This window comes from Daucus carota, chromosome 4 (assembly GCF_001625215.2).
Source record: "Daucus carota subsp. sativus chromosome 4, DH1 v3.0, whole genome shotgun sequence".
NCBI lineage: Eukaryota > Viridiplantae > Streptophyta > Magnoliopsida > Apiales > Apiaceae > Daucus > Daucus carota.
The window spans coordinates 46,857,887-46,870,716 of record NC_030384.2 but is presented as its reverse complement, the minus strand read 5'-3'; the positions used below and the strand labels follow the sequence as shown (position 1 = coordinate 46,870,716).

The following is a 12,830-nucleotide window of genomic DNA, read 5'->3' as shown; positions in this document are numbered from 1 at the left end:
AAATATTCATTTCTTGAAAAGCGTACTAATCAAAATGGCTCATACAAATTGGGACGGAGGGATAAAATACTATCTTTATTTTGTCAAAAAAAAAAAAACAAACAAACAAAACTCTGTATATGTAGGATAGTTTCCACGGATAAACATAGGTTTCTAATGTATTCTATTGCAATCATTAAATTTAAATAATAATTTGTGTCGCTGTAAATCAATTTAGGATCCGTTTGGTTAAAAATTGTTGTGCTACAAAAAAAAGTATTTTTAAAATAAATTTTATTATAGAAAACAAATAACTGTTTTATAATTTTATAATTTTTAGCACTTACATACTTTGAGATAATATAGAAATAATAGTTTTGAGCTAAATACGAAAAAAAAAATTAGATTTAATTAGCGTAAGTATCTCTCGACTCAAACGGTCCGAAAATTTATTATTCTTGAGGCAAACAGTGACAGAGCTTTTCTATAAATGACAACATTCTGTTTTCCAATCCCGTTCATTCACTCTCTCCCTGTCTCTCTAGATTATCTCCTCTAAACTCAATCAACATACATACATACACGCGTTGTATGTATGCACTAATCCACGTATAAAATCACATTTTATACCTTTCAATCAGACACACACACACAGACAAGACAAACAGATAGAGTTTTAGATCATATATACATACTAGTTTATTACAGCTTCTCAAGGGTTTTAAGTTAAGTTGATGGAGCATCGGTTCAGAAATCAAGCATACGTATATCTTCTTGTTCTTGGATTCTTTTTCTTTCATGACTTGGGCTGTGTTGCGCAGCTTTTGCCTCCTCAAGAAGGTCAGTATCTACATATGCCAATGGTTTTTTTTTTAATTATTTTTTATTTTTTGTATGGTTCAATGGAGGTGCTTGAGATGAGATCATGTGTGTGTACCTGGGATTTGGTAAAGCAAGTTGGATATGTACAGTTGTGATTGCTATAGATTATTTTGTTTTGATGATTATGGTATTGGATTTTCGCGAGCACACACTTACGATCACTTTTTCGGTCAGTGTAGGGCAATGACGGATTGACGGCTCCTTGTATCCACAAAAGTCTCCGCCAATAAGTCCAAAAATAGTTGTTAGTGCATGACATGGATACACACTAGAAACACCGTTATAGTATTAAACACGCGATTGGAAATTGTGGGCACACACCAGAAAGACGGTTATGATTTTAATTAGGCCATTGGAAATTGTTGATAAAACGGTAAAATGAGCGAGAGAGATACCGTAAGCAGTAATAGGTGATTAATATAGATATCTTAACACTTACTTCTCATATTTTCTGGGTCAACTTCCATAAATTATATATCCTTTGACCTTTCCCCTGACACAGTTGCACATGTATTGAGAAACTTACATGTACTTTCGGTTCATGGGTGTGTATATATATAGGGGGAGATTTTGGCTTTAAAAATATAACTACAGAGTATTTGTTAAAGTTTAACACAACTTGCACAGTTGAACCTTAGATATAACTGAATTTAGTGTGTTGAGTTTCTGCCTGAACCTGATAAACTATGCCTTGATGAGTGATAACAATGAACACCTAATAAGTATGGATATTGGTAGAGTAAAATTGACACACAAGCTATAGCTGCTGTTAGTGGTTCTGGGTAATGAATTCTGTTGAATGTTAGTACTTAGTAGTTGATGGTCTTTACTTTTTATTCTATCTCGCACGCCTAAAAGTTACTCCGACAATAGATATTTAATCTCTAGGTATTTTAACTTCTGTGGTGACAGTACAAACTCTTAAGGCAATAGCGACAAAGCTCAATATTAAGCATTGGGACGTTAAAAGCACTTCTTGCAGTGGGGGTGGAGGATTGAGTGTGGAGTTTAACATTCCTCAGCCACTTAGCAATGTGACTTGCGATTGTACATTCAGTAACGGTTCCGTTTGCCATGTCACCCATATGTATGTTCTTCCTATTCTGCTGCTCAACTCTTCTTTACCTTAATTTATTCTGATAAACTTATATCCTAGAAAAATATTTTAAGTATGTCTTTGTGTTTCTGTCTGTCATTTACTCTGTTAACATTGTAGCCAGCTGAAGCGCCTAAATTTGACGGGAGAACTACCTTCTGAATTTTCAAAACTTGCCTATCTCCAAGAACTGTAAGACATAATATGTTCTAGCATTATTTAAGTATGATCGAGCCTTGTTCATCCATTATGAGTTCTTTTGCTTAACATGTTCATCTAGACAATTCTTTAGTTTTCAGGATTCTTTGTTGCATTTTAATTCTTAAAATGTTATATATGCCTGCTTATATGAGAGTGCTACTTGAATGATGTATCTTGTACATACAGCTTCATATATGTCATATTTTACCCCCACCTTAAAAAAGTGTTCAGGGATAGTATGTTTTAGTCGATTTTCTTAGCTCTAATATAGATGGAAAGAGATTTCAAATGCTTAATTGTCTATCTACTGTTAGTAGGCTCTATATACAAAGAAGACAGTCAATACATCTTACCATGTATGAACTGCATTATTTCATTAAATGAAATAAAATTCATTATAGTTAGCATTTCGGTTTTATGTATAAGGACAAGCTGAAGCTCACATATGCTACATATTTTTGACTTGTGAGGATTTTCCCATCCATTTGAAGACCTGAAATTTACTCTTGCTCTGTCATCATGGCGGGTTTTTTATTGCATTTTCGTCCATTAACCAGTAAGGGTAAAGTATAATGCTATGCTAGTTCACAAGAGTGTTTAAAGTATACCGGAACTTTTACTTATTTGTTTCTTGTGATTTTAAAACTGTTCAACTGACAGAGAGCTGGCTCAGAACAATATAAATGGAACTATCCCCGCCACTTTTGGTCAGCTTCCTCTCAAAACTCTGTAAGTGCTTTTATATAATGCGTGGACCTTCGTCAGAGCTATATACCTTGTTATTGGCTTCAACCTTTGGTATTTAAGAATGACAAAACTATTATTCAATTGTTTGAACTTTTTAGAACTGTTGGTAACTTGATGACCATACTGCAGAGGCCTTTTGGATAACCGTATCAGTGGTTCAATTCCCCCAGAAATAGCTAATATCGATATGCTTGAAGAGCTGTAAGTTATGAATTAATACCTTCACATAACTATACTGTTGGCCAAAACTTGATCAGTTTAATTTGAAACTCCAGGATCATAGAAGATAATCAGCTGGGCGGAACTCTTCCTCCAGGGCTTGGAAATTTGAAAAGTTTGAGGAGACTGTAAGATTGCTTCTAATCTTGGTTACAAGTCATTTTGTTAAGTTACCAACTCCTTAAGGTGTTAGTGGAAGTCATTAAATAGATCTCAGACTTCTAAATCTCTTTTAAATCTGATCTCGAAAACTATGTTAATTGACCAACTCTCCCGAAATACTAAGGTATTTGTGAAGGGGATTAAGTGGATCTAAATTTACACTCCGTTCTAGTCGTAAGATTTTCTCAGGAATTAAGGAGTGAACAACTAAGAGCCCATCTTTTGTGGTGATTGATTTTCAAACTTTATCACCATAATAAAATGTTCATTTGTTTTTTACCTATCGTTCACTTTTTATATTATTTTATTATTTTCTGGTCTATTGCTGGAATAAGTTACTCATCTGCTTATGAACACAGATGCTATCAATCCTGATACATTAGTTGAAAACTTTTAAAGATATAGAAATCTGTAATTGAAATTGAATTGGTGACATTGTCACAGACTCACACTACTACAGTAGCTAGCACCGAGACTGTCACAAGTTCCTGTTTATACATGCGAACCTTGCTGCTTAAAAGCTGATTGATCTCTTAGAGAGGAGAAATATATTTAAAATTGTTCTCAGATGGAAACTACGGACTAGTTCTTTTTATTAACTTATATATTTTTTTACTGCAAAATGTATTTTCTCGGGGAACTACCTGAGGGTCACCTCAGATCCTTTTCCTCTCCACAAAGTATAGATACTCAAAAACTTAAGTAACATAACGGAATAATGTAATCAAGGAAATGATAAGAGTACACTGTCAAAATTCTAAAGAATGCCACAAGCTGTTTAGCTGTTCAGTTAGCACTTAACAAGGCAAGTTGCGTTGGAAATCAAATTTATCAAGACCAAACCTCTATCGAAGTTCGCCTTCAATATTGCAACTTGCAAACTTATAGTTGCTTTTTTACTTTCATTAAATTTTCATTCGAGTTGATGTGTCGAAGCACGAAACTGTATTAAACATGTCTGCTTTCAAGGAACATCTAAGATACTAATTAACCATATCTTACTGTACTCTTTTATGCAGCCTTCTTTCTGCTAACAACTTTACTGGAACGATACCCGAGTCTTTCAGTGCTCTAAAGAATCTATCAGACTTGTAAGCTATGGTTAATATTGTTTAACACATATTATGTTTAGTACTGTCTGAAGAGTATCTGGTGGTTACAGTACAATAGATGGGAGTGGATTGTCTGGAAAGATACCTGATTTCATTGGAAATTGGACCAAAATGACGATATTGTAAGTGTTTGTAATTATCTTTTGTATTACAGATTATAGTTCAATTTTTGCCTCTATGGATCTTATCACAGTCAATGACGTAAATATGTATGACCATTTCGTTAATATATATTAATTTGCTGTAGGAATCTGCAAGGTACATCTATGGAGGGTCCTATCCCTTCTAGTATCTCTATGTTGAAAAACCTACGTGAGTTGTAAGCGCAATCTGAACCAGTTTATCACTATTAGTAAATAATTCTGAGTTCTGAGAAAATGAGAGTTTGAATTCATATAGTGTAATTCTTGTCTGCAGAAGGATATCTGATTTGAATGGATCTATTTCAAGGTTTCCGAATCTGCGAAATATGACAAATATGAAATACTTGTGAGTTGACCATGATTTATTGATTTATAATGTCCAGGAATGCAATATGTCTTTAGTTGACGTTCTGCTGATGTATTCCAATTTTTGGCATGCAGGATACTAAGGAATTGCCTAATTGAAGACTCGTTTCCACCATACATTGCAGAGATGAAAAGCTTAAATACCTTGTACAGTGATCTTTGCAGCTGTTATATTATATAAATTCCGTCCAATTTGATCTGTTCTTTTAACCTATGCTGATCCTTAAGGACATATTTATAAATTTACCAATCAAGTCTCATAGTCTGGATTATTCAACAATCTAGTAACTGGACAATGTTGCTAAAAGTGTTACACTGGCATTATGTTAGGGGCAACAATATTTGATATTAACTCCTATCCGCAGCGTAATGCATAAAGTTGATTACAAATATAGAGTATGCTATTGTGAACATAAATACTTCATTAGGTTCATACAAACTTCTCTCCTTCGCAGAGATTTGAGCTTTAACAGGTTGTCTGGACCTATCCCAGATTCAGTTCAGCCTTTGGAGTCCAGCCTGAATTTTTTGTAAGTAGATGTACATAAGTTTGTACTTTCCTAATCTATAAATCTATATGCCCGACTCAAGCAGACTTATTTAACCATTAATTGTTTGGCAATTATCTTTCAACTTGTCGCATGTTTTTCTGTAATTAGTTTGTTTCAATGTAAAGAACTCTTTAGTATACTCCATTTTTTTTTCTTTAGGTATCTGAATAGCAACTTACTAAGCGGGGTGATTCCAAGCTGGATTTCTAACAGCAAAAAGAATTTGTCAGTGCATCTTCTAGCTTTGTTTTATGGTTACCAATAGTTCGCGAAACATAATATGTTTTTGCTGCAAATATAGACATTGCACTGTATTCTTAATTATTTTCTCATTCTCTTCAGTGATGCATCATACAATAATTTTACGCAACTAGCATCTCAATATGGATGCCAGGCATCTAGAGTGTAAGCCTAAACAGTATACATGTTATGTAACTTTTACATGATTTATGATTATGCAACTTACGTACCTTTTTTGTTTTGCAGAAATTTAGTTGCTAGTCATTCATCTTCAACCAGTGATTCGTAAGTTTTTCAATTAGCATGACATGTATTACTTTTACGATGCTAAGCATCGTCAGTATCACCCTAGCTGATATTCTGTTTATGCTTATTAGGACTTTGTGGTGCTTGAAAAAAGACCTCCCTTGCCCCTCCTCAACCCAATGTAAGTAAACAAACATATATAATTCTCCGTCTTTATGGTGGTCAAGGACTCAAGTACCTTCAACTCATAGTCAAGTACAAAGAATCATATCAGTATTTGTTAATTCTGCAGACCATTCACTGTTTGTTAATTGTGGAGGACCTAAAATAAAATCAGGGGGAAAGGAGTACGAAGATGATTTAGTTACAGATGGTGCATCATACTTTTATCCTACAGAGCAATGGGCTTATAGCAGCACCGGTGTTTACATATATAATGACAAATCTAATTTCGTTGCTAGTAAGGCTAATGTTACCGGAGAAGAATATTATCAAACAGCCCGCGTCTCCCCTTCTTCACTCAAGTATTATGGTCTTTGCTTGCAAAAGGGTAGTTATAAAGTACGCCTCCACTTTGCCGAAATACAGTTCTCTGATGATGCAACGTTTAGCAGCATTGGAAGGCGCATTTTTGATGTATCCATTCAAGTGAGTATGAGATTTAAGTATACAAGTAGACACTGATTGTACTTCAGAACTATATTTATAAGGAATTTAGCTTATTTCTTTTTCAAGCCTTTAAAATTGGTCTCCTGTAGCTTTCTGCCTAGTTTAAGTTGTTTTATCTCAACAGGAGAATGTTGTTTGGAAAGACTTCAACATTGCAGAGAATGCCGGAGGAATTGGAAAGGGTTTCACCTTGGAAAGGGATGTTACTATTAATGGTAGTACCCTTGAGATTCACTTGTACTGGGCAGGGAAAGGGACTACTGCAGTTCCTGATAGAGGTGTATATGGACCTCTAATATCAGCAATTTCAGTAACACCAAGTGAGTACACTGTAACTTTTGGGCTATCCACTTTGTTTTCATTTCCTAGTCTATAATTCAAATTTCTTCATCTTACTAGACTACAAAATCAGTACGGGGGCCTTATCAACTGGAACTATTGCTGGCATTGTGGTTGCTTCACTTGTGAGTGTTGCTCTGATTTTAGTTGTGTTATGGAGGAAAGGATTCCTAGGAGGAAAAGACTCTGAAGATAAAGGTGAGATATCTGATCACAGTATTAATTGCGCTTGTCATTTCTAAAATGTTACTTGTTTACAAAGACTGGAGAATACATATCTAACTTGTGTTTGTAACTTTATTACGCAAAGACCTTCACACTGGTGTATTACATAGTTACCAAGTTTTCTTTTGCTATTACATAGTTACCAAGTTGATTATGCTTAAGCTTAAGAATCATAATTTAATTAGCCCACATTAAGTTTTAATCAAGTATAAGATAAGAAAACACGTAGTCTGTTCAGGATACAAACCATCTAAACCCAATTTTTGTTTTGCTAATTAAGATCATTATATGAAGTATTCGAGTACTTTTTATATGAACCTGCAGCACGAACTACAGGCTTGCACAAAAGACATATCTGAATGCTATAAGAAGATAGTAGATACTGAAATATAAGAATGAGACGCAATGTAATTATGCATCAGAGTGTCAAATTATTGGATTTTTCAAGTCTCGCCATAGTTACTGGATGTGAGTGTATGTATATGTAGAATAATGTAAATGGAAGTTAATGGTATGTAATTTAAATGAGGGCAGTTGGCATTTGATTATTAGAGTAGAACTGTATGTGCTCCACGAAATGATGATATAACAGAACTATACCTATCAATATCCCAAGTCCAGTTTGGAAATGGAAGTTTGCTCAACTCGTTACAGATAAACATGCGCGGCTATGATAAATAGCTCTATATCGATTATATGGATACTGCTGATGAAATTTTTTAAGCATCTGACCAAAAGAATGTCCGAATAGAAGTTTATAAAAAGTTCTCCAGTAAAATTGTTATGTCTTTTCTACGCAGTTTTGGCAATTTATTATCTTATCTATGTCAGAACTGCGAGGAGCAATAGAACAACAGACAGGTTACTTTAGTTTAAGGCACATCAAAGCTGCAACTGGTAACTTTGACCATGCAAATAAGATTGGTGAAGGAGGATTTGGACCAGTTTATAAGGTAAATTGCTTTCAAATCGAGTCTACTCTTGCTTCATTATTACTCAAGGCTTAGCCTAGAGGCCACCCCTCTCATTTTGGTAAGTAGAGGTGTGTGTGAGTATTTAAGTTTATGTAATTGAACAAAACCAGAAAATAAGGTTTTCTCGATTTTCTTGCCTTCTCAAACATACAAGTAAATATGCAGTCCCAAACTGTCACATGCTAAACAGAACTTGGCCACTTATATTCAGGTTCTGCCCAGAAGAATACTGGCTAAATAATCATATATTTTCACTGAATAAACTCTATGATGAAGTTATATGTTTCTTTATTTTTGTTATTCTGACTCAATAATTCTATGTTTATGAATTTGCTTATAGGGTAGACTAGCAGATGGTCTAGAAATTGCTGTTAAACAGCTGTCCTCCAAATCTAAGCAGGGAACCCGTGAATTTATCAATGAAATAGGCATGATATCTGCTTTACAGCACCCAAATCTTGTAAAGCTTTATGGATGCTGCATTGAAGGCAATCAATTGCTTCTAGTATATGAGTACTTGGAAAACAACAGTCTTGCTCGAGCCCTTTTTGGTAAATAGAATATTGTAATTTTGTAGTTGTGTACATACACTCACGTTTTGGATTATTTTGTAACCTCACGTTATCTCTTTATCATTTTATATCTTTTAGGTCGTGATGGACAACGACTGAACCTGGACTGGGTGACGAGAAAGACGATTTTATTGGGGATAGCTAGAGGCTTAACATATCTTCATGAGGAATCGAGGATAAAAATAATTCATAGAGACATAAAGGGGACAAATGTACTGCTTGATAAAGATCTTAATGCAAAGATATCAGACTTTGGTTTGGCCAAGCTTGATGAAGAGGAGCATACTCATATCAGCACACGAATTGCTGGAACAGTGTGAGTGTTTTCGTATTTTTTCTTTTAAAGTTAAATGTATTTGAACCCATGACCCTTACCATGGAGAAGAATTGCTTTAACCACTAGCATAAAGAGATAACCCTGCAACCTCTTTTTTATGATTTTATAATTCTAGTGCATCTCTCTTCTCTTTTTGACGTGTTGGTAAAAATCTAATGTTGGTTATTAAGTTATTCTAACAATTTCCTTTAAAAATATGCCCAATTCTTAAAAATCTGAACTAATCAAGAAATGATTCATCTCCAACATTTTTGCAGCTCCATTCAGGTCAGAATAATGGATAAACAATAGTGTCTGTGTTGGGGGATGAGAACTTGTTATAGAAACCTCAATCACGTGTAGTATTAAACAGTTCATGTTCCTGAAGTTTCTGAAGCTACTGTTACATGCTACTTAACGTTATGTTGCTATGCATATTAGGCACTCAACTATAGTTCTAGCTTTCCCCCTCTCCTAATTATAGTATGCATTTGTAAAAGTAGTAACATTTTAAGCTAAATTATAGTTACTTGAGCATAATTTAGGGAAACAAAAATTTATAAATGGAGAACCTGTTTTTTGATTCTTTTAATTATATAACAACTTTGTACTTGTCAAAATATGTAGAGTTGGAAGGATCTTATATAAAATTTCACCGAAATCACCTTTTTTTTTTTTTTTAATTATTGACAAGTTACTGAAACAAACTTAGTGTCGGCTTTATTGTGTGCAAATAATTCAATATTCACCAATTATGAGAAATATGGCTGATGGACTCTGTATATTGTTCATGCTTCTTATATAGTGATAATTTTATGCCTGATACTGGGAGCAAGTTTCCTCTGAGTTGAATGAGCAATAGAGTTTTCTTATAAGTTGCAATACGATTAACCTAAATATATGAGTTTTTCTTTGCCAGAGGATATATGGCTCCAGAATATGCAATGCGGGGTTACTTGACTGATAAGGCAGACGTGTACAGCTTTGGGATTGTTGCACTAGAGATTGTTAGCGGGAAAAGCAATACAAGTTATATGCCAAAAGACGAGTTTGTGTCCCTTCTCGATTGGGTAACATTTTACTTCATTGGCTTGAAAATTTTTCTATGTTTCGTCATGCTTTTATGTCGCACACACAAATCAGGCATATGCCGTTGCTTGCAATATCATGGCATAATATTCCTGTTGCCTTGATAAACCTCAGCCGAAAGAACACAATTGAGCTGTAAGCAAACTGTTCTTTAAACAGACCCCAGATATGTAGGACAGGTTCAGAGTCACAGCCAAAGATAAGAGTACGAATTATCAGTGTTTAAAAAGATTCCTTGGATTTTAAAGGTGCATTTGTGTTGTACCCTAAACAGTGGCGGAAGCAGAATTTCAAATGACCCAGGGATAAATTTGTACTATAATTCTACCAGAGCGTTTTTTTAAAACCAGTTTCCAAATTCCTGCTAGTATTAAAATACTAAATCCAACCTGTGTTTTATAGGTCAGCCCCGGCTACACTCATAAACCAGACGGCTAAACTAGTTATATATGTGATACAGCACTTCCCTCAACCCGTGCTATAGATCTTTACATATTTCATTTTATTTTAAGCATGTGCTCAGTGCTTGGACACTAAACTACAAGAAAACAGACTTTGGAAAGGGGAAGTTGCAGAGAAACTGTGTTTATATATGTGACATGTCTGCTAAGTTGCTTTAAACTAGATTATATTGAATTGTTATATATTCATTCTATTGATGGTAAATATTTTGAAGGCCTATGTCCTTCAAGAGCAAGGAAGTCTTTTGGAAATCGTAGACCCGATTCTTGGAACAAATTACTCCAAACAAGAGGTGATAAGTACATTAAACATAGCTTTATTATGCTCAAGTCAATCAGCCTCTCTGAGGCCAGCCATGTCTGCGGTTGTAAGTATGCTTGAAGGGAAAAGGAAAGTCGAACCGCCCAATATCAAACGCACCACAACAAATAACAACATGATATCTAAAGGCTTCGAAAAGATCACAACAGAGAGCCAAACACAATCATCTACATTCTCACAGGAGAGCCTGGGAGCAAGGACCGGGTCATCAATGGATGCACCCTGGTTTGATTCCACAATTTCTATACCAAGTAAGGATACTGGCAAAACTGTTAAAGATCTGTATGATGTTAATTTGGAGTAGATGCCTATGGATAAACATATTTATTGTAATAATGTCAATTGCATCTGAATACTGAGGTATAAACTGCATGCTGCAGATGCAGAATCCTATATTAGTAACACATGAATATATAAATTTGTGTGGAATGTTAATTGTTTGTTAAATATTTATAGAAAACACAAACATATTTCCAATATTTCTCTTTTAAAAATTAAAATGGCATTCGAGCTTCTGCTTACCGAATATTAAAAGACAAATAAAGCATTTGGATTGTAAGTAAGAATGGTAATCAGGAATTGTGAACGAGAGTGAAGGATATGGATATTTTATGTTACAAAGATGAATTTTAGGTTCCTATTTTGTTTACCATGCTTCCAAAGAAAAATAGGCAGTACTGAGAAACTGGATCGATGACCTGGGAGTTTACTTATTAAAAAAAAGAAGGTCAAGTCAATCTGATGTCGTGGGCTTTCATTTCATAACAGTTCAGTCCAAGATATAATTTATTTATTTTTTTGACAGGCAGTCCAAGATATAATTAGATCCAAATAAAGATTATAATCTGAATAAAAAAAACTTTTAAGAAGATACTCTAATTGCTAAGATCTGAATAAGCCCACATATTCAATTCATTACAAGTTGGTAGTACTTAAATTGTGGTATCAGGCGACAACTCACTTCTGAAAATTTTGATATCAAAATTCGAGCAGTGATAATACGTCGAGTTATAGAATGCGAGAAGCAGAGCAAGGTCAACGAAGGTTCTAAAAACAACAAATAATATTATAAATGAAAAATTTATATATATCACATAAATAATACCCACAAATGACATTAACAGAATAATGTCTTTTTTTAGGTCATTCCGCAAGTGTAGTTAGCATTTTACACAACACTAGTACAAAATGAGCTTGTCGGCTCTAAGTCACCTTTATATAACTATCTATTTTTATTTTTTTAAAATGATATAAATATCTATAATTTAGATAATTGATATGTATTTGTGATAATTGACCGTTTTTTCGCCATTTCATTTTTTGATCGAAATTATCAAGAAACTTTGTTCCCAAATATCACCAGATCTGTTCCAACAGGGATTAGCCACAATTGATAATCAAATTTTAGAACACCAATATAAATATATGAATAAGGTGGTTATTATTTTTATAGAACATCCTTACATAAAAAGTAATAAAAATAATTATGAAACCTAACTTAAAAGTTAATTTATATTATAATTTGAAATCAGTTAAATTTTATTTTGTAAATAATAGAACAAAGATCAACAACAAATTTAGATCAGGTATAACAAAAAATCAAGTTCTATAATAGGCAATTAATTTTTTGAAACGAAATTTTAAATTTTGGCAATTCCTCCTAGTAGCTTGGATTAGTTATTTTTTTTGTTTAATTCATTAGCAGAATGAAAGTCAGAACTATAATATTTCTAGCAGATTAAGTTATACTCATAATCATGTTACTAACATCTTAATCTATTGAATTTTTTTAATAATTATTATAATACCTACTTGCAATCTAGAATGTCACCCTTTGTTTTCTAAAGAAAATATGTCGTAACTTATTTATAAGATTCAATCTTAGGACCCAAATTATCTTTTACTATATAATTTTATAT

The 12,830-nt window shown here is 33.7% G+C and overlaps 1 protein-coding gene across 8 annotated transcripts; it reads left to right on the top strand.

Moving 5' to 3' along the window:
* The first annotated feature begins 496 nt into the window (after positions 1-496).
* Positions 497-11,346, top strand: LOC108218348 (probable LRR receptor-like serine/threonine-protein kinase At1g53440). Of its 8 annotated transcripts, none has more exons than XM_064091919.1 (25): positions 498-819; positions 1,041-1,105; positions 1,774-1,948; positions 2,082-2,149; positions 2,819-2,887; positions 3,035-3,106; positions 3,181-3,252; positions 4,306-4,377; positions 4,449-4,520; positions 4,646-4,717; positions 4,816-4,887; positions 4,983-5,054; positions 5,363-5,437; positions 5,618-5,683; positions 5,801-5,863; positions 5,945-5,983; positions 6,076-6,125; positions 6,237-6,592; positions 6,738-6,933; positions 7,013-7,150; positions 8,009-8,130; positions 8,492-8,702; positions 8,802-9,039; positions 9,959-10,109; positions 10,805-11,346. In XM_064091919.1, the coding sequence occupies exons 6-25, from the start codon at positions 3,093-3,095 to the stop codon at positions 11,213-11,215; spliced, it is 2,562 nt and encodes an 853-aa protein (XP_063947989.1). In that variant the 5' UTR covers positions 498-819; positions 1,041-1,105; positions 1,774-1,948; positions 2,082-2,149; positions 2,819-2,887; positions 3,035-3,092; the 3' UTR covers positions 11,216-11,346. The 8 variants fall into 8 exon arrangements, with proteins under 8 accessions (XP_017246740.1, XP_063947989.1, XP_063947988.1 ...); XM_064091918.1 differs by having other exon boundaries at positions 1,036-1,105; XM_064091920.1 differs by having other exon boundaries at positions 1,036-1,105; positions 3,004-3,106.
* The last annotated feature ends 1,484 nt before the right edge of the window (positions 11,347-12,830 follow it).

Bases quoted from the DNA above. Each gene is read 5' to 3' on its own strand.
- LOC108218348 (XM_017391251.2), top strand. From the start codon at position 714: ATGGAGCATCGGTTCAGAAATCAAGCATACGTATATCTTCTTGTTCTT. The intron at 3,107-3,180 runs GTAAGTTATGAA...TTGAAACTCCAG, and splicing joins ATCGATATGCTTGAAGAGCT to GATCATAGAAGATAATCAGC. The intron at 7,151-8,008 runs GTGAGATATCTG...TATCTATGTCAG, and splicing joins AAAAGACTCTGAAGATAAAG to AACTGCGAGGAGCAATAGAA.